At 47.0% G+C, this 25,507-nt stretch overlaps 2 protein-coding genes and 1 long non-coding RNA gene across 9 annotated transcripts in view; 1 reads left to right on the plus strand and 2 right to left on the minus strand.

The window, feature by feature from the left end:
- RNF130 (ring finger protein 130) overlaps positions 1 to 8,863 on the minus strand; it is a 55,411-nt gene extending 46,548 nt beyond the window's left edge. The window contains exons 1-2 of one of the 3 annotated variants that reach the window (XM_053956352.1): positions 8,283 to 8,863; positions 7,927 to 8,217 (exon numbers count right to left, since the gene is read on the minus strand). In XM_053956352.1, the coding sequence (XP_053812327.1) occupies positions 7,927 to 8,217; positions 8,283 to 8,355 (364 nt within the window). In that variant the 5' untranslated portion in view covers positions 8,356 to 8,863. Of the gene's footprint in view, positions 1 to 7,926 lie in introns of all 3 variants that reach the window. The other 2 variants (XM_053956353.1, XM_053956351.1) reach the window with 2 other exon arrangements.
- Positions 8,864 to 11,474: 2,611 nt separating this feature from the next.
- LOC128795607 (uncharacterized) lies at positions 11,475 to 25,055 on the plus strand. Its single transcript, XR_008433595.1, has 3 exons — positions 11,475 to 11,532; positions 23,133 to 23,218; positions 24,996 to 25,055. It is a non-coding gene; the product is annotated as an uncharacterized LOC128795607 (long non-coding RNA).
- Positions 12,064 to 25,507, minus strand: part of FLT4 (fms related receptor tyrosine kinase 4) — a 57,422-nt gene continuing 43,978 nt past the window's right edge. For 3 of the 5 annotated variants that reach the window (XM_053956539.1, XM_053956537.1, XM_053956535.1), the window contains 13 exons: positions 24,936 to 25,040; positions 23,423 to 23,536; positions 23,097 to 23,185; positions 22,715 to 22,862; positions 22,050 to 22,144; positions 21,580 to 21,702; positions 21,090 to 21,201; positions 20,612 to 20,711; positions 20,013 to 20,118; positions 18,921 to 19,060; positions 18,202 to 18,322; positions 17,344 to 17,429; positions 12,064 to 16,001 (listed from right to left, as the gene is read on the minus strand). In XM_053956539.1, the coding sequence (XP_053812514.1) occupies positions 15,782 to 16,001; positions 17,344 to 17,429; positions 18,202 to 18,322; positions 18,921 to 19,060; positions 20,013 to 20,118; positions 20,612 to 20,711; positions 21,090 to 21,201; positions 21,580 to 21,702; positions 22,050 to 22,144; positions 22,715 to 22,862; positions 23,097 to 23,185; positions 23,423 to 23,536; positions 24,936 to 25,040 (1,559 nt within the window). In that variant the 3' untranslated portion in view covers positions 12,064 to 15,781. The other 2 variants (XM_053956536.1, XM_053956540.1) reach the window with 2 other exon arrangements.

Below are 25,507 nucleotides of genomic sequence, written 5' to 3' on the forward strand. Positions count from 1 at the left end.
TAGTCCTTTTTGAAAATGAAGAATCACAACACAGCACATGTGCCACCAACCTTTTTGCCCTCTGTTAAGATAAAAGCTGTTTAATGCACGATTCCCCCTTGTTCTGAACGTCTCCACTCAAAAACATGGCAGGGGGAAAGCACCAGCAGACTGTGACAGGAAGTTTCTCAAGCCTTGAAAGCTAAAAATCCCATCCTTCTCCCATGAAATCATACTCAAGAATCTCAGCTATGATACATCTGTTGGAAAATACCATTTTCTAAATGGCTACAATTCTAGAGAATCCTCTCAACAGCCAAAAATAACTCTGAAAGTAGACACTACAGCAAACATAAATTTACCTAAAGTTTATGGATTAAAAACAGTAATCCTACAGATTATGTACTGTTTCCTTCAGTACAATCATGATCAAAACTAAAATATGAAGTAAAAACAAAAATGGCCACAAGAACAAGGTAATGGGTTATTACAGTGAATAACCATAAAAGCAACAAAGAGCACCTTGAATGAGGAAGAAGCATTCTCCAAATTCATGCAGGCACCATGAAATTTTTATGCTTGAAAATTTTTAGCTTAAAAAGCAACAGAGAAAGCAGTAAGAGATAACAGAAACTGCATTGGTGGAAAAAGTAGTACAAAATTTTCTACCACAGTGGAGATCAAAGTCTCTCTCAGCTGTGGACAGAGCTATGAAATGTTACTAGATAAAGAAAAAGAATTAGGAAACAAGATATTAAGAGATTAAAGCTTTCCAGATATAGACCAACAAACACCACTCAAATGCTTACAGTATGTTATCCCTGATGAGGTGTATTCAGTATATTCTGATGAAAATTTAACAGCTGACATTAGCTCAGTACTATTTAAGTAAAACAAAAACACTGAGGAAAATCTGGTTGGTTTACATAAATCTGAACTGTCTGCAAGTCACTTGAGATTTAATAAAAAGTCACGACCCACTTTTGTTTGCATTAGCATTCTATTACACCACACAAATGTTAAGTAATCTTTTTACTTTTAACTAAATAAAATTCAGAAACACTAGTGAAAAATGCGGGGTGCTCTGCTTGTCTTTTCAATAGAGTGAAGATACTCTGAAAAGCGTGGAGGTCTTAAAATCACAGTCACTCTTCTAGAATAGAGAGATGGTTACAATGAAACATCTCCTGTACAGCTCAGGTGTCAGGGATATCAGTGGGCACTGAAGGGACACACATGAACAGGGGCAGCCAGAATCACCTCTGACACTCTCCACTGCCCTGCCATCTATGATCTGCTATGCAAAGTTCATCTAGAATCAACAACTCACGGGTTGCAAGCATTACCTGGATGATCACAGAATTGTTTGGGTTGGAAAAGACCTCTAAGATCATCGAGTCCCTGGGCAGTCTGGTTCAGTGCTTGACAATCCTTTTAGTGATGAAATTTTTCCTAATATTGAATCTAACTCCCTCCAGGCACAGCTTGAGGCAGTTTCCTCCTCCTATGCCACTTGCTACCTGGGAGAAAAGGCTGAACGCCACCCAGCTCCACCCTCCTGTCAGGGAGTTTTAGACAGCAAGAAGGTCCTCCCTGAGCCTCCTTTTCTCCAGATCCCTCAATCTCTCCTCATCAAACCTGTGCTTCAGCCCTTTCCCCAGCTCCTTTGTCCTTCTCTGGACATGGTCCGCTATCTCAATGTCTTTCTTGTGGTGAGAGGCCCAAAACAGATGTTACTTGCAAGAATGAAAAGCATCTTCATATTAAATTATTCTAAAACAAATCACATGACCAGAGAAAGATATAATCAGAAGCCACTCATGGAAGTTCAGAAGGTATGAGCATACAGAAAGCCATTTAAGTAAGTTTCCCTATAGGTGTACTAACTCTTCTGGCTTATATTTGAAATATAAGCTATTTACCCTGCCTGTCTCTGTGTTTATCTATGCATCATGTGTTGGCAAAACCCCCATTTTTCTGGTTTAGGAGGTTTAGAAGTGGCAGCCCGCTGGGTTAAAGAGCTATGTACAATGTTGTTGTAAATATCTCCCTTCCTACTAAGTCCCAACACCACAGAAGACCCTCTTTACAGAAGAATCAGCTGTGATTTAAGTACCCACCATTAGGCTCATGTTTGTTTTCTGCTTTAGGAGAGCTTCAGTTTCCTTTTGCAGAATACACAGGGCTGCTCAATTTGTGTAACTGTTTTTCTTTGAGCATTTTTTATAATTCAAGACCCCTTTCTGCTGAAGGACTAAGGTTTGTGACAGCATTTTAGGGATTCGTGGGGAAAAAATAGTTAATGATGCAACAGATTCAACCAACGTTTCTCAACTACTGAAGAAGCAGTGGCAAACTCACATCAGCACAGCAACAGTACCTTCCTTTTTCAATTGTCTGACCATGTTTTAGCCTTCTCCCTATAGGAGGGGGAGCCATTTTGTGGAGCAAAAAATGAAACAAAAAGGGCAGTTCCCAGCAGCTTTGTCACAAGTGCACACCTGTCTGAATGCAGACTGTCCCCTAGTTCTGAACTGTGCCCGGGTTTGCTCTTTCTCATGCTGTGTTCCTGCTGCTCTTGCATCGCTTTGAGCACAACTGTGACACACCCCCTTCAGCCAGGGTTGCTGCACTGGCTGTTATCAGACTTTGTCCCCTTTTTCACAGAAATATCCCACTCTGTGTACATTAACCATTTTATTCTATGCAGGACTTTTTTCTCTCTTTTTTTTTTTTTTCCTCTAAAGGTCAGATATCTTGCTATTGATTTCATCTTTGCTAATACTGTCATCTGTAAAGCCAGCACCAGTTGCCAGAGCTGGTCTGTATCAGCTACACATACAGAAATCATTTTAAAGTCTGACCTTCAATTGCTGTAATACAATAGCTGGAGAGACACCACTAGTATTTTGAGGGACAGCAGATCAAGAGGCTTGCTGGGAAGGAAACCACAGAGGAACACAGGAAGGTGCAGTGCCATGCACGCTGTACCCCAAAGCATTCCCTCCCTACAGCTCTGCTGCCCAGGTAGGTGCTAAGTAGAACACCTGACTGGTAAAACAAGACAGCTTTGTGCAACACATTAATTATAATCCTGTGATAAAATTTCGAGAAAAGGAATTCAGCTGGGAAATTCATAGAGGCAGCTCAGCAGTGCTGATAGATTATTTCAAGGAATGGTACTAGCTATTTTCTATCCCATTAGCGCTTAATACGTGCAATGGACATATTTTCTTTCCATGCATTACTACTTGTGCTATTATCAATACAGCCCTTATTCAGGCCAGTCATAATTTCTACTTTATAAGGTGGTGCCAATGAATCAATGAGTTATGTACAGCAACATTTTCTTTTCAACAGCTCTTTCAGGTAATTGCTTTGACTAAAGCTGGCTTTAGCATGAAAAGAAACTCTTTGAACAAGAGGTAATCTGGTTTCAGGGAGGAGGTTAAACAAAAGAAAATCACTGAAGCTTAGGAGACTCCTGTAATAGTTCAGATTTAATCTTGTTAGCTGAGTAAGTATTCTACAATTATGGCTATATACTCCAATATATAACCTCCACTTTTGCTATCAATTAATGACTACCAATTACACTGAACACAAAGATCAATGATGAAGGACAGAAGCATGGCACAAGATCCTTCTTCCCCTACTCTACTGATACATTTGCTTGTTGCATTTTCAATAGCCTTACTGGTTTGGATTCTGGGCCAGAATTTCTGTCTGAATGCTGCCTAAAGCTCCGCAGTTACCAGGAAACTGGCATTTCAAACCTTCTGCAGCTAAAACTTGTTCACACAACATGTTTATGAAGTGCCAGATGCTACAGAATGCTGTAGTTACAGCTCTATGCACAAGATATACCTCCTTCCTAACACTGAGCCAATATTGTTTCTTCCACACTTTCACCTTTTTCTAACATATGTTTTTCCTCACATTCTCAGTCTCCTTGCCAAGCCCCAGCCCTTACAGCCCTTCAGGAGAGCTCTCCTTTCTGTGAGCCCTTTCTCCAAAGCAGCTTTCATACAACCACCACCTCCATACAAGCCCTTTAAACTCCATCTGCTTCCACCTCTCCTCACCTGCTCGTTCCTGACCTACTGGCTCAGTGAATTTTAACATTTCAAGTTTGACTCTGCTGCTATTTCTCTTCCTATCAGCTCTATCACCAGTCCTGGTCATCCTGCCTGCTTTCCAAGCTAGTCAAGGTGCACAAAACCTCACCTCCCAGCAAGTGCTGCAAGGGGACTCTTCAGAGCACACAAGACTAAATTTCCAGTCCTCACACAGGACTCCAAAAGCAATAACCCAGATTCAACAGCCACAAAAAGTCCTGTTCCCCATGGAGAAAGTTTTTGCGGGAACTAAACCACAAAACACTGCAGTTTCTACCAAGAACCATTAAGGTGAGTATTCAGTGGCTTTGAGCTTGGTTTGCCATGGCAAGGGGAATGTGCCTGATACCTAAAGGTCTGCACCACAACTGGTGTCAGGCACCCAATACCAAAGAGTAAAAGCACACGTCATTGGAGTGGCACAGGGCTGAACACTCGCATGGTGCATGTACAGATATCCAGGAGCACCCAGGCAGCTGCTGTGAGAGGACTGGGCTGAAATTACCTGGAAGTGTTCAAGACCAGGTTGGAAAAGGCTTCAACCAACCTGGTCTAGGAGAATGTCCCTTCCCAAGGGAGGGGGCTTGGAACTAGAGAATCTTTAAGGTCCTTTCCAACCCAAACCACTCTATGATTCTATGAAAATGTCTGGCTGCACAAAGTCACAAATAACAGAGTAAAGGACTGAGAAGTAAGGGACTGAGGTTCTGGAACCACACTGAATTAATACTATCAGAAAATCTGCATCAGGCTGTGAAGACTCATTTGACTTCTATCCTTCCATGCACAACAAGAGGAGCTTGCTTTTTTTTTTTTTTTTTTTTAAAGAACGGAAGAGAGATTAATAAAGAAACTATGCTGCTATCGTGCATTTAATGTGCTTGGAAAAATATGCCCACACAGCTGCTGAATGTACACCCAGCAACCAACTGTGACCAAGAGCTCACTGGAGCTGCACTTTCACAAGTCACATTCACAGGCGGTCATGCCAGTTACTGCCACCCCACTCCCAGGGGAACACTGCCTTTGAAAGCCCCTATCAATTTCATACAAGCTCTATAAAAAGAACACAGAAAGAGTTTTAATACATGTATTAACACGACAAGGTTTAATTCCATTAAAGAAATCCTGCTAAAGAAACAGGAGAAGTGATTGACTATCATGCTGCACTGAGATTTAAAGGATGGGTGACCACATGGAGCTGGCATCTTCAAAAAGCAGCACATAAAATATTAGGCATATTCAAGAATAGAAGTAAAAAAACATCACAGAACACATAAAATTACAAGCTGTGTGTGGTCAGCAGCAGATCATGGGCCCTAAATCTTGAATTAGTAAGCTCATTTATTTCCCTGCAGGCAATGAGTAAGGGATGTGATAAGATGCCCCATTCCTGGAAGCATTCAAGGCCAGGCTGAAGGGGGCTTTGGGCAGCCTGGTCTAGTGGAAAGCATCCCTGCCCATGGCAGGGGGGTTGGAACTTTATGATCTTCAAAGTCCATTCCAAACCAAACCATTCTGTGATTCTATGATTCTTCACAAAGCATGCAAAAATGTGAAATTAAGGACACTTCAGCTCTAAAACAGTCCATGCCATCAAGGTGCTAACAGATCACCCACATCTGCGAAAATTTCAAAGATAGCCCATAAATGGGTGAATGCTTGACATCACAGCAGTTTCAAATTCAAGGCACCTTCAAATAAAGCTGCTAACAATTGTAGAGTCCTTTTCTTCTGAGGATACATGAAAACTGGGGTACAGCATTTACTGTTCTAAGAGCAGTGGCTGGCAGCTACTCATGTTTGGAGCTATTAGAGAAAATTTTCCAAATGAGTTCACCAGCAATATTAACAGGCTGATTAAAAAAACATGAAAACAATTACTTTCAGTAAGACTGCATCATCTTTTATCAAATCTGAATATAAAAAAGCAGATGTTCAAGAACCACTTAACTAAAAGCATAAATATTCCAATCTTTCTTACTACAGGAAACATTTTTAAACCACAGGCACATCAGCAAAATTCAAATGTAATGTCAGTATATAACAATCTACACAGAACAATTCAGAGTATGTAAGAGTAAGGAAGACAACTGCTGTTGTGCTTGCTTTAAGTTGTCTGTTATGAAACAGAAGGGAAAACTGTATTTCCACCAAAATTGATAACAAAATTTTAACAACTGCACTATGTCAAACCATGTCAGGTCTGACATTTTCACACTTCCTGCAGTGCTTTCTTAAGAAAGTCATTCATCATAGTACTTAGCAGTAGGTATAAAAATACTGTTTATAGACTGTTCATAATTTTATTTAGCTCTTCTCATTATCAGCTGCCTGTGAAAATGCTGTCAAAGCCTCCCTCAGTGTTTAAACTGCACCTTAGTGAAGGCGTATCAAAAGAAAGCAGAAAAAGTTACAGAGGCAGATTAAAAGAAATTAGTATCAAAAGTCTTTCCTGACAAATAACATAGCTCAAAAAAAAATAAAGTGCTTTGATACCTTGCATGTATTAAAAGGCAGTATTTTAAGACCCATTAAAATACTACTTGCAGTAACAGTGTTTAGATGCCTATAACTTTCAGGACAGACTCCTAATTTCAAGGGGGTTGTGTGAGGATGTGAGGAATATCAAGAAGCAGAAGAACGACTGCAACATATTTAATGTTAGCTGATAGACAGGATTTGAAGTAAAAATAAAAATCATTTTAGAGCAGACCTCCTCAACAATTTCTGCTTCCTCACCCTTCCACCCCAAAATCTACCCCCATTAATATATTCTAGTTATATTTTACAGAGCTAATGAAACTGAGGTCCAGCGAGACTGGAAAGCACCTGCTGATGCACAGTCTGATCCATGTGGACCAGAAGCTTACAGAGGCTGCCCAGCAGAATGCATTTGCTCTGAAGAAGCATCAAAGTATTTTCCTGATCTTAAGATTTGGCAAATTCTCGAAAGCTTCTAATAATACAGTAGTTTTGTGCTGTCAATTCTTCTAAAACACTCTTAGTATTCACCACTTAGATTCTAGTTTTAACTGACTACGGTATTTCACTTAATACATTATTCAGATGTTTACTGTCCAGGAGGCAGGTTGGGACCACTGTATTCCATCAAGTGGTCCATTTCTTAAAGATGGCAGTTTAGATAATGTCAAGATGGTTTTCAAAATAAGATACTATTAAAACTACATCATTATTACTGAAGATACCAGTTTCACTTCAGGCAAAATTCACGACCTGACTCTCAGCTGTTCAAATTAGTGTTCTCTATAAACCCCAGCATTTATCAAAAGAACTGATGGACAAACAGCTTCGCTTAATTAAAAGAAAACTTATTTGGACATTCTATCCAGTGTTCAGTACTGCAAGCAAGAGCATTTTGGGCTGGCTGTAAGAGCAACAGCTTGGTAGCTTTCATCCTTCCAAGTCTTGATGGGCAGCCTAAATAGTGTTTTTAAGAACTGCACACTGAGAAACTGTGACTTCATGCAGTTGCCAAAGCTATCCAGATACAGAGTGAGATGGCCATGCAGCTGTTCTGAGATTCAAGGCAATGCTGTACCCAAATACTGTCAACTATTGCTAGCCTCTCTGTAATTCGTTAAGGAGTAACACCTTCGCCGCTCAGTACACCCAATCTACTGGGATCAATGCTGGAAAACACATTATGCTTTGCTGAGCCGTTTTTCAAGCCAACACTCTCAGATCATGGATTTATTTTATTTTCCTCTGGGCAAGCTCTTCCTCCTCGTTTGTCAGAGCGCTCTAGGAAAGCCTGCCCAGCCCAGGCAAGGACCAACCACCCGGCAGCGAGCGAGGGAAGCGTTACCTCCGTTGATAGGGACGGGAGCGACCAGCAGCCCCTTGACCTCCACCTTCGGGGAGTCCTGCCCGTAGCGGCCACGGTCGATCCGCAGCAGCGTGGGGCCGCCGCGCTCGGGGCTCAGCACCGTCACGTTGATGAGCGCGGTGTAGTACGCCTGGCTGGCGTTGTCGGCGCCGGCCGGCCGGACCCGGCCGTGCCACAGCAGCAGCGGCAGCAGCAGCAGCACGGAGGAGCCGCCGTTCCAGTGCCGGCGAGCCCACCGCCAGTTCATCTTCGACTCCGGGCGAGCCGACGGCCGTCACCGGTTGCCTCCGCCGCTCCCCCCCGGCAGCGTCGAGCCCCGCACGCCCGGGTGTGTCCTATCCCATCTGACAGCCCGGGAGCGGAGAGAGACCAAAAGCAGGCGGAGCGGGGAGGAGAGCTCGGGCTCATGCCATGGGAGGAGCCAGGGGAGTCATGGCAGGTCCCAGCCGAGTCCGATCCGCCGCCGCAGCTCCCAGGGGAGGCTGCTCGGGGAAAGCCGAGCCCCGCCGGTCCCTCAGAGCGCCGCGCTCATACCGCCCGCCCGCCGCCGCGGGGGAGCTCCGGCCGGGCGAGGCGAGGGGAGGAGGCGGGGGCGGTGCCGCGGCCCCCTCCCCGCGCAGCCCCTCGCCAGCCCAGGGGATGCTGCGGGCAGAAGCCGCCGCTGCCGCCTCAGTCGCGCTCGCGAACAGCCGCGGGGCTCGCCTCGGACTCGGCCCGCCGCGCCGCCTCGGTTCGCCTCGGGGCTCGTCGCCGCCTTAGTGCGGCAGGCGGCGCAGCTCAGTGCCCAGCCCGGCGTCCTCAGCTGGCAGCCGTCGCTTCATGCCCGGTTCGCCCCGAGGGCGGCGGGCCCCCCGCACCGTCCCGCGGCTCCGCCACCGGCTCCGCGCCCGCGCCTCGACTGCAGCCCCGCGCTCTGCGCAGGCGCGGCACGCCCCGCCCCGCGCCACGAGGGCGAGAGGCGGAGCTCGGGTACGGACCACGCCCTCTGGAGGCGGGGCCTGTCCCGAAAGGGCGGGGCAATCGCGAATGATGTCATTGTGGGCGTGGTCGGCGGGTGGGACGGGGAGCGGGGCGGCTGCGATGGCACCGTCGGGAATTGCATCACAGCGTCCCAAAACCACCGCTGGAAAAGACCGCTGAGCTCATCGAGTCCAGCCTGTGACAAAAAGCACCTGTCAATTAGACCATGGCACTGAGTGCCACATACAGTCTTTCCTTAAACACCTACAGGGACGGTGACTCCACCAACTCCTTGGGCAGTCTGTTCCAATATCTAATCACCTTTCTGTGAAGAAAGTCTTCCTAATGTCCAACCTAAACCTTCCCTGGTGCAGCTTAAGATGTTGGGACACATACACATACAGGCTCCCATGGCTGCTCAGCATCTTTTCAGAAAAATATTTCCAGTTCAGCAGTGCTGATCACCAAAAATATACAAAGAAAGAGTTTTAAAGCATGACAGAAATAGGGGGTGAAAGAATTGTATGTGTGAAAACCAGGTGGGATGTGTTCAGTCTGTCCAAGTAGAACTGAATGGGCTTTTGGGGCAGGAACAGCACAGCCTCTCTGCTGTCAGGTTTCGGTCATTCCTACCCTATTTGTCGTTACTTGCTTCTGACGAACTAAAATGGGAAATTGTACAAACACTCAAATATTGTTAATAAATATCAATCCCAGGAAACACCGTGAAAGAGGGTTTGATGAATGATCAACTAACATAGTTTTAAGGATTTCAGTCTCTTGGGAGATTAACAAAATACTGTAATGGCCTCCTTGGATTTTGAAAGACAAAGTAACTGCAAATTAGTTACAGCAAAGAGAACAATTACTGCAGGATTGTGAGTTAGGATATTTTCTAAGTTTCTGAAAAAATGGCTGTGGAGCTGTTCTTTTGAGATATGGTCTCCTTGGTGACCTCCCCAGCTGCATGGGAAGGCCCTCAGATAATTTTGGTGTTTAACCTATGCATCTTATTAACCTGTTTTCTTCTGGGAACTTTTGTATTTTATTCATTTGTGATGCACCTGGTCACACACACATGTAAGATAACACTATTGAAGCACAGCCTGGTTATTTCATTGAGATGTAAGTAGTTTTATCCCGCCCTTGGAGAGACCTGTTCCTTTTCCAAGGAAGGCAGCATGCTTGGAAACCTGCACCTCAGAGCAGAAGGGATGTACGGACTCTGCTAAAGGCATGTGTGGCTCTGTAAAATCCTCTGAAAAGATGTTTCTGCAAAGCTCTGTAGAAATGTCAGTACAATCCAGGAAATGATTCTGAAGCAGCAACTGAATGTTGTGCTTACATTTAATTTTGCCCTTCTTGGTACATGCTGGATGAGGAACCACATGCTATTGACTGCCTCCTCATTTCACCCAAACTTTCACCCCAGCCACAGAGAGAGAGCTGTGGCTGACACACTGCAGTGTGCAGAACATGTTTTGGAGCTGTTCTTGCTTTGACTTCGCAGCACTAAGAGCTCTGCATCATTCTGATGCAAACTCATGTGCTTTATTGCCGAAATGTCCTCAGAAGGGGCCAAGAAGTCCCGGGAGGCTGAGGATTTTTTGCTATCACTGTGCTAACCCTCAGAGAAGGATCTCAAAGCACTTTTGAAAAGCACTGAGGATTTATTCACTGGCCACATTAGAAGCAGAACAAGGAGCCCAGCCAGAGCATCCCCAGTTCTTTGCTAACTGCATGAAATGGCCCCGTCGAGTTTCCTGTGGGCTGTGTTTCTGATGGAGAGAGGTGCTCCAATGCCTGTGTGAAGGCTGCCTCCTTGGTTCCCCATCCCCATCCCATCCCCATCCCAGCTCACACGGCTGGGAGGTTGTTCCTCACCTTCTTCCCAGCCTGTCCTATGGATGGGCTGGAAAGAAGGCAAAGAGCAGCCAAGGGGGACTGCTCATGGCCCCTTGAAGAGGAGCAGCCAAGCACTGCTCCAGGAGGTACCAAAATAGGATATTTCATCAGCAAAACAGCTTCAATCTCCTCATTCCCCATATGGGCAGGCCCCTGGATGGGGAAAGGAAAATTCAAAGGTCCTTTTGGATGCTTTCACCCCATGGTGGAGCTGGATGAAGGGATGATGATGGAGAGGAGCGGAGATGTCCCCCTTCTGTCCCCTCAGCTGTGTCTCTGCCACTGTCGGCTCCTCAGGGACATTATTTTAGTCAGACAAATGACTAAAAACGTGCTGATGCCTTCACAGGTCCGCCCAGGGGTAACGAGGGAGCTGTGCCTGAGCTTTCCTTGAACTCCTGCTGATTTTCTTTTTTAGGGGAATGCTCACGAATCCACTCGTGTCCCATTTCACAGCGAACACCTCGTTCAGCCGTGCTGCCGCCGCCGCCCCGGGCCCGGCGGTGACACGGCCACAGCCGCGCCGCCATCTTCCCGCGGGGCCCGCGGCCGCCGGGGGCAGGGCGCCACCTGCGGGCCGGCGGCGGCACCGCCGGGGCCTCGCGCGGGGCGGGGGTCGCGGCCGTGAGGAGAAGGGCAGCGGCAGGGAGTTTGGTGCCGTGATGACAACGGGGTCCGGCCCGGGCGGCCGGTGCCATGAGGAGGACGGACCGAGGCGAGGTTGGGTGCCATTAGAAGGACAGGGGCTCTGGGCGGGGTGGGAGTGTTGATGCGCCGAGAAGGGGGGTTTGTGGGGGTTTGGTACTGTGAGGAGAAGGGGAGTCCGGGGGGTGTTGTTGCCTTGAGAAAGAGCGTCCAGGAGGGGTTTGATTCCCTGAGGAGAAGGGGGGTCCGGGGGTCTCTGGCTCCCCATGTGTAGTGAATGAGGACGGGAAGGCTGGAGACCTCCAGGGCTGAGACCCCCATGGCCGAGGTGACAGGAAAGGGTGGTGGATCCGGGGCACAGGGCTGGGTGCTGTGTTTGCGTCTGCCAGCGAGCTTCACCAAAGAGAATCTGACTTCACCATGAGAAAAGACAGACTATCATGCTGGATGGAAACGCCACAAGATCCATCCAGCTGTTTCCTAGAAGATGCAGGGAAATGCAAACGGATGCAAAACTAAAAATCATAAACCCAAAATGTGCTGATGGCTTGGGCCGGGGCTGGGCTGCCCCAGGGGCAGAGGTGGCCCCAGGAACCAGAGAGCAGCTGCCAGTTATGACTTTATTCATTTTCACATTTAGATATTACAACAAAACTCTTAATGACAAAGGATAACAAGTACTATAGGAGAAGAGGAGAGGAAGCGGTGTTCTAACTGGTTTGATATATAACCGTGAACTTCCAGAGACAGGACTCAACGTGAGTTACAATCACTCACATAACGCTCACTGGTAGGAAAACTCACGTGCAAATACCCACACACTCACCCACAGCACACTCACACACACACAGACCATGCTTTGTACTCACACACAACCCCTGTTTTAGCCTACTTGCTTCAAAGGCAGCCCACTGAAACATTGAATGCTGCTACAGCAACAACAGGTACCAGGTTAAAATATTGCAATATAAATGTAGTGTTACTTGATACACAGGTTTTTCCTCAGAGACACACGTGTATTTGCAAGTAGGGGACCCAACGCTTTGTTTTCAGGAGGGAGGAATGTCCTCTCAACATCAACACTTTGTAAAGAAAAGTGAGACTCAGCACAGAGAGGAAGCAGCCATTTTAAAGGAAGGTGATGATGATAAATATCTTAACTTCAATGTTGAGTTCCAGTAAGAAGCCCAAACAAAACAAAACAGAGAGTGCATTTTGAACAGAGCAGGCACAAATATCAAAACCTGGGTTTTAAACATTGAAATACACTCTTGCTGTTGTGGAAAGATAGACAACACTCTCACATCTTAAAACCAAAACAGACCAGCTTCACTTCATGCTTATCTGGAGACTGTAAAAATAAAAAGCCAGAAATAATTCAAGAGAATGAGAAGGATTATCAGGTTTGCACATCTAATTTTAGTATACCTTTAGTATACCAAAAGTACAATTGTCTCAACAGCTCTTCAATATCCCACACTACAGTTGTTCTTCATCAGCAGGAGTGTCTGAAGAGGAGCCAGATTTTGCTCCTATCAGGCTGCATTGTTCATGCAATACTGTTGACACAGACACAATAGGATCTGATTCCACCCCCCATCTAGATGGTGCAAGAGAGAGAAAATAAACTTCTGTGGAGTTGAATGGTCAAAAATCAGATGACACAGAAGAGCTTTCCCCAGGGTGACACAGGGGATCATTAACAATGGTTTTAACAATATAACCCTTCTCCGCAAGGATGTTTGTGAGCAATTTACAGCTAAACCTAGAGAAAAAGTGCAGCTGTACAGGATGTCCATGCTGACAACCAGCCTGGCACTAAGATGCCTCTGTCCCCTTTCTGCTGAGGAATCCTGCCATGCCCAGCAAATGTCATTCTTTGCTGGCACATACCTATCCCTTACATATGGACAGGGACTAACAGCTACTTTGAAATTCTGGTTTTTAACTATTATTTTGTTCTTGGGCCCTCTCTCAGATGGGGCTGTTTCCAGGCAGAGAACTATTCATGGAGTACTGGAAACAAGAGAGTCTGGGCCCTGTGGATGCGCATCACTCTGTGAGCAGCCTGAATTTAGCTCAGCTGGTCACCTTCTACCCCTGTCAATGCCAGTCATGAGCAGCACGAGTCACATGCAACCTTCCTTCTGCCAAGGGAACCACCAGTTCAAAAAGCAGGGCAAGATGAGGGCAGGAGAATTTGATCTGGCCTACACCCTGTTGGCTGTCCTACTTCCTTGTCCTGGCTCTCCAGCAGCTCCTGCCAGAGGATTCTTACTGAGTCGTAACAATTACTTAAAGATGCTTAAATTCCTGGCAGCTTCAGGGGACACCAGTAGAAGTCAGGGATTTCATTATCATACGCAGTTTCCAATTACACATCCTGAGCCAGTTTGGCTCAAGCTGGTCTGGTTTTGTGCCTCTTTTTTGCCATGGAAATTGCAGCCATGTCATCCTTCTGACACAAAAAGGGAGTGGAACATTGAACGAGCTGCACAAGCTTAGAGAACCTGAATGACAAGCATGCTTTTCCCATGTGCTAAATAAATCTCCCCATTACACTTGTGTGGAGAACTATAATTAAGACTTGGCAACATCATCCATAAGGACTCACAGGCTTACGTCGGGAAACGCGTAAAACCCTCTGCTGGAAAAGAAATACAGTTTGGGAAAGCTGTACATCTGACAGGAAACACAGTTTTACAAGTCCAAACCCTTGGCTCTGTGACAGAGGTGTGGCCCACAAGCAGTAATTCCCTGGTGCTCAGATGCTCTGGTGCACAGAGCTCTGCCAGCCATGGGCATGTGGGAGAAGAGATGATGACAAGCTCTTCGAACGAGCCTTTTCATCCAGACTCCTGAGGCGATGATGTAACCGTGCTCTGTGGCTGAGCTCTTGGTTTGGGAGCAGGATGGAAAGAAGTAGGTGGGAAGTGGTGAGGCAGCAGTACAGAAATCTATAGAGAGGGGCTGCGGAGGTTCCCCAGAGCTCTGAATTCACGTAGTATCTCTTAAAAATAAAAGACCAAAGTGAGGAGATGTTTCCTCAGCAAATGACTGTTTCTTAATCCTCTGGAGTCAAGTATGCTCTGCTGGAAGCTCTGCAAAAGAAACTGGAGAGGAGCCCGCTGGGCAGAGAGTGCCTCCTTTGAGTCAGGGAACCTGGGAGACAGGAAAAGTCATGGTGCAAACTGTCCATCCAGGAGAATCAGGGCTTGAACCCCGGCAAGGTGTTGGGCTCCATGTGTTCAGTGATGTCAATACACAAGGGGATGCAACCCAGAGCACCTTATTGCTGAAGCACTGTTCCTTCCATTGTTTCCAAAATGCTTTGCAGCAGCTTGAAAATAAACATTTCACTCCCTGCCCTTTTGATCTTTTTCCTCCCAGCAAACTCTATGTTTAGCAGCCAGCTCAAATTAACCTAGCTTTGCTTTAATTTCTCACTTGAGCAACAAATGACCTCAGCACCATTCTGGGAGAAGGGGAAGGCAAGAGCAGCAGACCTGTGAGTAACCTGCTCCCAGCAGAGATCATAAAAGGACCTGTTTTGCACACAGCCTGCAAAAAAATTGCTGTTTATCTCACCAGGAGCACTTTAGCCATCCGCTGATGACCTACTCAGCACTAGCTGTGTTGAGATGGCTAAAATAATCCTAGTGATAAGGCAGATTGGCAGGTTTCCCCCAGCAGATATGAGAGGGGTGTGGGTGAGATGGAGAGGCTGACACCTGCTCAGGATGAGCAGCATGCATGAACATTTACAAAGATCCCTCGGGATCTCTCTGTACACCTCTTTAAAACGTCCTGCTCTTGCTGCTAATACCACTAGGGATTTCTTCCCTTTGATTCTGCTCCACAGCTCAGCAGCTGACATCATGATGAGGGGAGGAGGAAGCAATCCAAGGAAAAACATTCAGGCTGCACACCAGGAAGAAACTTGAGACTAAGACAGATCTATTTATATCTGACCTGAAATGGGCTTTCTGAATGGGAAACTGATCTGAGTGGAGGCTGGATGTTAGGCAGAAGGTGCCATAGTGCTGAACACAGGCACCCACTCTCGGGCAGAATGTATCTGTCTGAGGTGCAGGAATAAAAGAAATATGAGGAATCAGTGATGTGCTCTCTCCGGTCGTGGCACAGGGAAGCTGCAGCTGGAGGTGCTGCACAGTTCATGCTGTGGTTCCAAGGACATTGGTGTTCCGCATCCTTTTGGGATAGGTTCCCGGTTGGGTTTGGGCATAGGTTGAAGGAGAAGCTCTGAGTGACCCTGATGATGTGCCTGGAGGGCCTTGGCAGTAGCCTCCAGGGCCTGGTGCCATTAGTACTGCTCGGAGAAGAAGGAAGCGTGGAGAGTGGGGGGACTGGCCCCCTCTCCAGGCGGGGTGCAGCTGCCATCCTCAGAGTGTTCCGACAGCTCCCCGTATTCACTGTTGTAAAAAGTCTGGCCTCCAACTTGGGACCCATATGACGGCCGACATCTGCCCCGCAGGTCCGACTGTTCCCCTGACAGCTCCATGGTTCGACTGGGCCCTTTACTGCTGTGAGGGAGAGAAACACAGAATTAACCTTGGCACTCCAAGAAAGCCTCTGTCCTACTTAGAGAGGTCCCAGCTTCAGCAAATCTCATCTTCTAATGCATACAGCAGAGACAGGGTCAGGAATGGACTTGCACCTCCATTTCAAAGCACAAACCCAGGACTTGCTCCAAATCTAAGCACAGCCTGTTTGTTTTGTGACAAATCTGCACATAGGCTGGCACACTTACTTCAGCTCTCCTAGATACCGCTGGGATATCTTCTAGATACAGGGAAGTGTTGGGACCCCAATGAGTAGGGAGAGACAAGAGACATTGCCTTAATTGCTTCTAGACCTGGCAGGAATAACAGAAATTGATACAAACCAACTGCCAGGATGGGGGAAAGGAAACAAAAGAAGATGACGAAGATGTGGGCAGAAGTCATATGTCCCATCTCAGTGCCTGCCAATACCAGGTGACTGTCAAGAAATCACAAGAGCAGAGGCAGGGACACACTCAAGAATTTTAAGATTAGTGTTTTCCAGGAGACAGGACGCCAGGTGTAGGAGACAACAGGAACATACCTTAGGGAAAAGAGGACAAGGACAAGAAGCAGGAGACTGTTTGATACAAGAGCAGAAAGGCCACAGGGCTATGGCTAAGAGAAAAGACAATGACCAGTCCAGTGTGATGTTGGGAGGCAGAGGAGGTGAGGAAGAGGCTTGGGACTGGCCTTGTCTACGTATGAGGTGACATGGCTTGCTCAACACACTGTCACAGAGACAAGGTTTCAGCTTGCTCTGGCAGAGATGAGTTGTACAGGTTCTCCAGTTTCAAAGCCTGGATCAAGGACATAACCATCCATAACATCCTCAGCTCTGAGAGTGCCAGCTCAACCTGCCAGACTCCATGCCAGCATGAGGGGATTCCTAAGGCCTGTCCCATCTTTGCACCACCACATCAGGGCCTGTACCCCATGGGTCAGGGCGGAGGGAGGAGGGTGGCAGCTACATAGTTTCTGCCCATCCCATCTGCCACTGCTTGAGCACATGACACATTTCTCCAGAAAATGTCAATAAGCATTAACAGTCTCATTAACACCATCACTCCACTGCGCCTCATTATCTTAACAGGCACATTCTCATTGATGGGCACAGTTTATATTTTTAAACCCTAGAAAACAGCAGGCTTGTCTGTTCTTCCTGTGTTTTGCCTCTCATTAAGGAGTACATGGACTTATCTGGCTCAGGGCCCACAGCTGAAAGTTCCAAGCAGCGCTGCCTGTGGGGAGATACCAGGAGCTGCCTCCTGGTCTCACTGCATTTGGCAGCAGGGAGGCCTCAGTGGCTAGGCTTAAGGAGTACCTGAATCCACCTTCTTTTCTGTGTCGGTTTTCTATCCTCTCAAATTCCTCAGATGCCAGAACCATCCCACTGTCTGTCTGATTGTCCTGGAAGGAAGCAACAGGAGTTATCAGTAACGTCCCTGTCGACTGATCAGAGTGGGAAGGGAGGAGAAATCATTCAGGAGATGAGATCCTGTGTATGTGTGATGGGGAAGAAGGGGTAGGAGCACTTTACCAGCATGCTCCATAGCTTTGCTGTATCTGATTTTCTTAGGTACCTTCTTAAAAGCAGCATGTAAAAAGGTAAGATTTGTGTGCTTAGTTCAGTGTCATTTTTGGGGAATAAAAAAAGAGTGCTCCCTGTCTGGAAGATGTATTACCATCAAATCTGTGAGAGGTGATATTTTCCTATGAGACTAAAGCTATGACTTCAGTTCTGCTGCTAGAGGAGATATCAGTACCAGGCCAGTTCAGAGAGACCTGGAGGGTCCCTACTGCACACTGCCATATGGACCAAGGTACAGGAGCTGCAGATAAACACTCTGGGTTCACCTAGTCCTGGAAGGATTTCAGTGTGCTTAATCAGGCTGTGTTGACAGATTTGAGAGGGTGAAGAGCAGGCTCTTCTCTGAGGTACTTTATAGTCCCCCCATTTGCATATCTAACCTCCCTGTTTCCCACTAAGGCAGTCTGAACCATGCTGAAGAGAAACCCCTGTGTGCCAGATGAAGAAATGAATGTGCATAGGACTAGATGGACCAAACAGGAATGACACACAGACTGACATAAGATAGGAGTGATCTTCCTTCCACAGTCTTAACAGTAAAGGTGTCAGAAAAGACTGCCCCCTGCTCAAATCCACTCAGATGCTACTCACCGGGTGTGCCTTGTACATTGTGTGTGTCATGGGAAACTCTTCAAATGTCTTTATCCTGGATGGACACCTGATCTGATTTCCTCCCGTCAAACAACCCGGGAATGAGACACAGTTGTAGTATCTGCCAACAGAAGCACACAGTATTCAGTAAAGGCAAGAGTCAATGTCCTGTATGAACAGGACCTGAACTCATCCTCCTCACTGTGCAACCAAAGTATGCAGGGAGGAGGATGACCCAAATGGTGGTTTTGGGGAGGGTAATGGGGTCACCTTAGACCTCTTAACTCCATACTACTTCTGCAGTGGAGACTAGACTGACTGAATCAGGCTCCAATAACCTCTCCACATGGGATAAGCAAAAAATGTCATATAGATCCCAGGCATCACATTACCATAGTTCACCAGAGAGGAGAGGCCTGAGACTAATTGTTTGAGTCAGTTAGGAACAGATAGGATGAAGCTCCTTACATGATACTCTGGAAACATAGCTGGAGGAGAAGAAGGAATGTGATAGGCTTACAAATCAGCACTTCCTTATGAGCAAAATAAAGTAATTCTGCTTTTATAAGCAAGAATCAATGGCCTAAATTCTTGGATCACACCTTATCACCTGGGATTTTCCAAACATCTGGGTTCTCCCCATATCCCTCAGGCTCCCTTGCAGGTCAGGCTGCTCACTGCCTGCTGGGCTCTCTCTGCCCTTTTCAGAGGGGATTTACCTTGCTGCTAGGCTGTGGCAGCGTATCCTCATGTCAAAGTCCTCTTCATCTGAGTTCTGCTGGGCAGAGGAAGGCACCTGGGAGAAACCATCATCTTCTGAGCTGTGAGAGTCGTTCAGCGGGATGTAATCTTTCCCTTCCTGGTAGGAAGAACAGTAAATGGCCTTACAAGAAGGGGAGGACTTTCCCACAAGAAAAGGCTCCACAGGCAGAAGCTGTCAGTGCTGGGAAGGAAAATTTCTGGTTTGTAAATTTTATTTCTCTAGCACAAAGTATCTGGCTGGAGATTTCTGTGACCTTTGTGTTAAGTAGCTGTGAGTGATGCATGGAGGTGTGTGTGAGCTGGAAAACAACTGCCCATAATAATCCCATAATTCTCCAGTTTACATGGACAGAGTACTGTGCTCCAGGGCAATGTCATTTGTGGCTTAGTCATGCCTGTGCTGGGAACCAGTGCTGAAAGGTTAAAGTCAGGAACGTCAGGATGAGACAATACTCAAGCATTTAGCTATAATTTTCTGAAAGGGAACATCAAGAAAAAGTTAAAATCGGAGCTGCATGCTCATCACAGTTAAATGTCCTGGTGAGTTACCACATAGAAGTGATTAGTAATACGTTCAAAGAAATCTGTATTACTGACTGCTGTAATGTAACAGTTGTTTGCTTCACATGGCCCTGACATTTTCATCTGAGGACAGAGTTTCAGAAACTCTGGTCAAGTCCTGGTTTTCATTATGCTGGTGTGTGGGAGGCAGGAGTGCCAGGGCCTTGACTCAGCTGAAGAATTTCAAATAATCATCTGGGGATTAGGATGGAAGTTACTAGAATGACGACTGAGAGGGCTGCTGCCCTGCAAGGAGCAGAGTTTTATGAGAATGCAGCTAAAAGGCTGTTGCAGAAATGAGTTCTCTAACAGCTCTGGGAAATAGACCTCTGACCCAGGAATCTCTGTGCTATTGGTGGCCTACACAAATGTATTGCATTGACCATGGAGTCAGCTGAGGGCACAGTGAGGGAGCTGGTGATGACAAAAGAAAGAGCTGTCTGGAGCAGAGCAGGGACACAGAGAGGTTTTCACAGAGAGGTTTTCACCTGTTGGACATTTTCCTGAAGAAGGTTCCCCAGTATCTCCACAAGGTCGGAGAAAGTTGGTCTCTCCTTTGGATCACCGTGCCAGCAGCTCAGCATTATACGGTAGCTGCCAAGAAGAGATGCTGGTTTTACACCACAGAAATCCCCTCCTGCTCCACTCCACAGCTCCCACCCACATGATGCCCACTGGGACTGCCAGTTCCTGCACTGTGAAGAAAAGCTTGCCTCCCCCCTCCCCCAGCACAGGGACTTACTGGCAGGGTGCTGGTTTGTTATCCACTTATTATAACAGGGAACAAGGAGCTAATTCAGACCCCTCTGATGCCCTTCAGAGCAGGAAAGCACAGTGCTCACTTACAGACCCATCCCAGTATGGGCATGCAAGGACACTTAGAGAGCTCTGATCAGAACCCATCTGCCTTGCTCTCCAGGCAATGGCCTAGAGCAAAGGATGTGTTGGCTCATCCCCTACCCTGGCTAAAGGTCTGCACCCCACAGAGGGGCCTGTTCTGCTCTATGCTGGGATCTGGTAGGTTTCTGCCCTCCCACTGAGGCCTCTGCTCTGACCAATGCTGGAATCCTTGAGGTTTCTGACTCACATTTCTGCTGTAGCATACTCTGGGGCTCTCATCCTGGTGCCATCTTTGAGCCTCTGGCAGAACTCCTCATTGATCTGGACTCCAGGATATGGAGATGCCCCTAAAGAAGGTTCAGAGAAGGGTGGGAACATGAAATGTGCCATCAGAAACCAGTCCTTTTGAGACTGCCCTTTTGAGACTGCCCTTCATCCCAGAACACTGAGAGGTGTGGTCACTACTCATACACAGCCCAATCCTTGGTGCTGCCTGAGTCAGGCTTCTCTGCCTCAGAGAGCTGGAGCCCCTCTGCATGCCTGTGTCCCCATCACTCTGTTCATGGGTCGATATGGCCTCCATATTTTTTTTGCCTACATCCATATCGCTTCCCATCAGTCCTTAGATGTGCTTCAGAATGTCTGTCCTGCACAGACTCACCCACAAACTGCTACGTGGGTAGAAGTTTCTCCCTCAGCAGCACGAGACCAGCATTAGCACTCACCTAGTGAAAAGATTTCCCAGAGAAGGACCCCAAAAGACCAGACATCACTTTGGGTAGTGTAGACCTTGTCGAAGATGCTTTCTGGAGCCATCCACTTCAGTGGGAGACGGGCCTGCAGGAGGGAGAGGCAAGGCACAAATGTTCAGTTTGGAACATGTCCCAGGACAGCCCTTCTTGTAGCGAAGGGATGGGATGGATGAAAGGAAACCAGAGCCAGTAGCTCTGCTCCTCTCTCCATGGAGGAATTGGTTTGTCAGAGAGAGGGACGGAGACACTGAAAAGGGGTTGAAAGAGTATAAGGAGGAGTAAGTTAATGACAGGCTGAGGGGTAGAAGGAAGGAGACAGAAATCTGCTGGTGGAGGAGGACAGGACATGTGTCATTGGTCCAATGGCTTCTGGTCCCAGCCATGCAAGTAATTCCATTCCTGCTTTTTCATCTCTTCATCAAGGGGGCCTAATCTGTAAAGGGTTTGAGAAAATGGCACTCACACTGCCTTTCCTGACATAGTCGGGGTCCTTGTAGATGTCCCTGGCCAGGCCAAAGTCACAGATCTTCACCACGTTGTTTTCTGACAGCAGGATATTGCGAGCTGCCAGGTCTCTGTGGATGCACTGAGGGCACACAAAGAGGAAGGAGCAAAATAAGAGGGAAAGAAACCACAACCAGAAAGTGTACAACACCTCCCTTCCCCCATAAGCCTGAGCTTATGTAATGGAGGAATGGTGGAAATGGGAAGAAGCTAAAGATAAAAATTTCAAAAAGGCTGGTTAAGGAGAGGTTGAAATGCAAGAGAACTAATTCCCCAGCTTTGTGCACATACATCTGTCTCAGATTTCCTGAGGAGTGTGAAGTAGATCACTGAATCTCTCTGTGTGTCACCTGAAAGGTGGCTGTCATCAGGTCTCTCTCATCAGGCATGCACAAAAGATCAGATGAGCAAAGGAAAGGCTGAACTCACCTTTCGGGATGCCAGGAATTCCATGCCACGTGCTACCTGGAAGCTGTAGCAGATGAGGTCTTCCATTGTTAAGGGACTTTGCCACAAGTCATCCACTGTTCAGAAGTAACAGAAAATTATTAGAAAATTGGCAGTCTGTTGTCCTCTTTGCCTCTCTCTGGGACTGCAGGATACAGCCAGTTTCTCAGTGAAACACAGTTAGCCCTCAGTCCTAACTGGAGTAATCAGCTCCACTCTAAGATTTTCTGCTTAGGTGCCAGAAGGCACAAGGCAGGAACCTACTCAAGTGTGAGGAGAGAGTCCAGCCTCCAGCATATGTCAGTGAGACAGTTGTGGGGAACAAGACTGGAAGGGGCTTTGAAGGTCAGCTCATTATTTCTATCCTAGGGAGGACTCAACAAGATCCCCCTCAGTTGTCCTTTCTTCAGGCTAAAATACCTAAAGGGATTTAATTCTCCCTTCTGGGTTTCTGGTGTCAATAGACACCAGAAGGCACAACAGATGATACAATAGCCCTGTTCAGGGAATTGCCATGCAACAGTGATCATTTCCAAGGCTGGGTCCCCGCTCCCCACTGATATTCCCTGCCCATTCCCCAGGTTAGCCAAGTCTAGCACAGGTTTGGTGGTCCAGGTGGGGAGCTGCTGCCAAGGCTGGAGTGTTACCTTCCTGGATGGGCAGTGCTCTGCGGCTCTTGTGCAGCAGGAAGCGCTGGAAGATGGCACCGTCACTGGTCCCAGAGCGGCTCCTCCTGTCTGCTCTCACTGCCTCCACGATGGACTGCACCTGAATACGCAGCCTGGGAGACTTCTCCTGGCAAGGGACCAAACCAAAACCCTCAGCAGGCAGCTCACACTGTAACCCCTGCACCCATGAGCTGCACAGTCTCTTCCTGTTCTTAAACTCTAATTCTGGCCTGGAAGCATCTATCATTGCAGAAAGAAGGATAGAGCCTATCTTTGTCACATTGTCAGATCATGCATTAGGCTGCATGTCTTCCTTCCCTAGACATGGGACAGGTCCCTAGGACCAAAGGAAGCTCCTCACCCTGTAAGGACTGAATCCTTCCCTCTTGGTCCGCAGGTAGTTGGAGAGGTTTCCATACTTGCAGAACTCAACAATAACCATGAGTGGACCTGGTGAGAAGAGACCTAAGGTTAAGGCAAGAGGTAAGGGCTGGAGCTGGTCAGAATTTGCCACAACTCGTGTTATGTACAGCCCTGCTGAGCTGTGACATCTGCTCTAAGTGCACACACACATACTAATAACTTCCCCACAGGTCCCTGTGATCACACATGTGGCCAGCAAAAAGACACAAGGGACAAGCTGTGATTTTTGGGAGCAGGCACAGCCTGCTGCCCTGGGATATTTACCATTGGGTTTGGTACAGGCACCCAGCAAATTCACCACGTTGAGGTGATTCCCAATGTGAATGAGGATCTTCAGCTCTGACATCAGTGCCTTGTGCTCGCTTGCAGTAGCTCCCTCTGGAAACACACAGACCATGTCATGACACCTCCTCAGAGCTTTTCACTCCCCCTCACCACCCTTCTCTAGCAGCATGTTAATGTGAATCTTGCTGAGGAGGCTGTGACCTCAAAGCCTCAGTACATTTTGTTATTGCATGTTCCCACATGAAATGTTGAGCCTTGTCTGGAGATTCCAGGATTTCTGCTGTAACACACAGGGTGCTCTCTGTAAGTGCAGAGACCCAGAGCAAAGAACAACACAATCTGTGCCCAACAGATTTTTCTTTATGATAGTTGTGCAGTGAAAAACATCACTTGAGACTTTCATTGGGATGCACCCGTTTGAATCTCTGCCCTTTTGGCCCCCAAACAGAGATAACGAGCCATGAAACAATTTGAAAGAAAATTAGAAACAAAAAATATCTGATTATTTTTATCACAATTGAAGATAGGAGCTGTCTCAACTCAAACCCAGATATCTTTTGATGATTTCTCTTCAATAGCAACAGTGTCATGCTCCTGCCATCTCTCTGTACTGCATCTTCTCTCAAGTGTCCAATTCACATCAATTCTTGACCCTCTGTTTTACACCCAGGGTGTGTTCTCTGGTTTTGTGTTCCTTTTTCATACTGCTCAGCCTCCCCATACACATTTTGTCTTACTTGAGAGTTTGTAAATTTAGACTGAGAGACAGAAGCATCCTCTTGAGCTGCAGCTGATGGGCCAGGTGAGAGCCTTGCCTCAAAAATCTGTAAAGCAACCTTGCACACCAGGCTCCCCTCTGCTGTGCAGATGAGCTCTACACTTACAGGAGTAAATACTTTTCAGATGAGCCATGACATGATTTCCATGTACAGGCTACTTCTGGCCTGCCTCAGAGACTGCCTCAGTGTTTTGTTTGGTGCCAAATTACAGAATAATGCTTTGGATGCCTGTTTGAAAGCATGGCTATAAAAGTTTAAAATCTCACTCTGGATAGACCAGCCTTTGGGTGCAAAGCCAATTAAGCCCTCAGAGCTGGATAAGAGCTGCAACCTGCTTCCTTATCCACCCCTGGATCTGGCCCATAAACACAAAATATAGGCACATTTGAAAGAAGGCAACTGGGAGCAACACTTCTTTCAGTGGCATGCCAAAGAGGGACCCTGGATTCTTGTTAGTCCTTTGAGACAAATTTCATTCTTTGCCTCTGCAGACAGCTAAATTTCCTTGAAAGCTGAGTTCCCCAAGTCCTTGCTGTCTGTTCTACCACTTCAGCCTCCAAGTGCAGCTGAATGAAGCCAAAGAGGACCAACTGTGTTGAGGCCAAGAAGCCATTAATTAAAAGGCAGGAATTTACAGGGTGAATGTTCCGTGGCAGGTGCCTCATTAATTGCTGTCTACACACATTGCATGTTTTGCTTCACTGTTCACATACCTTTCAGCATTTTGACTGCTACAGTCTCACAGCTGTTACTTTTATTGATCCCAAATGCAGATGCTTCCACCACCTTCCCAAAGGCACCATGACCCAGGACTTTACCTATGGACAAGGAGAATAAGTGTGAAAAAAGGCAGGTGCAGAAAAGGCAGAATAGAATGAAGGAAAACAAAAATCCCAACAGGAAATCATGGGAAGAAGAAAGAAAAAACATCATAAAGGAAAAGGAAGGTATGGAACATGTGCCCTTTCAAGTGGCTGCTTGCTGTGTCGGTGAGAATAAGAGAAAGGACGATAGGAGGAACTGAGACAGAACTGGCATGGACAAAGCAGAGGAAGGAAATGGCCATGCAAAAGTGAGGGGCTGTTTGTTGCCCTCGAGCAACAAGTTGTTGTGTGTGGGAAAGGTAATTGACTCCTTGCAGCACAGCAGCCAGGACTAATGTCACTGCTCTGTGCCTCAAAGGTAGTCTGCTGCCCTTTAAACTCTGCCAGACAGAGGGAACAGGCTGCAGGTAGGTGTCTCAGCATGAGGACAAAAATGTATGCAATCCTGGTCTTGAACTTGG

This window comes from Vidua chalybeata, chromosome 15 (genome assembly GCF_026979565.1).
Source record: "Vidua chalybeata isolate OUT-0048 chromosome 15, bVidCha1 merged haplotype, whole genome shotgun sequence".
Lineage (NCBI taxonomy): Eukaryota > Metazoa > Chordata > Aves > Passeriformes > Viduidae > Vidua > Vidua chalybeata.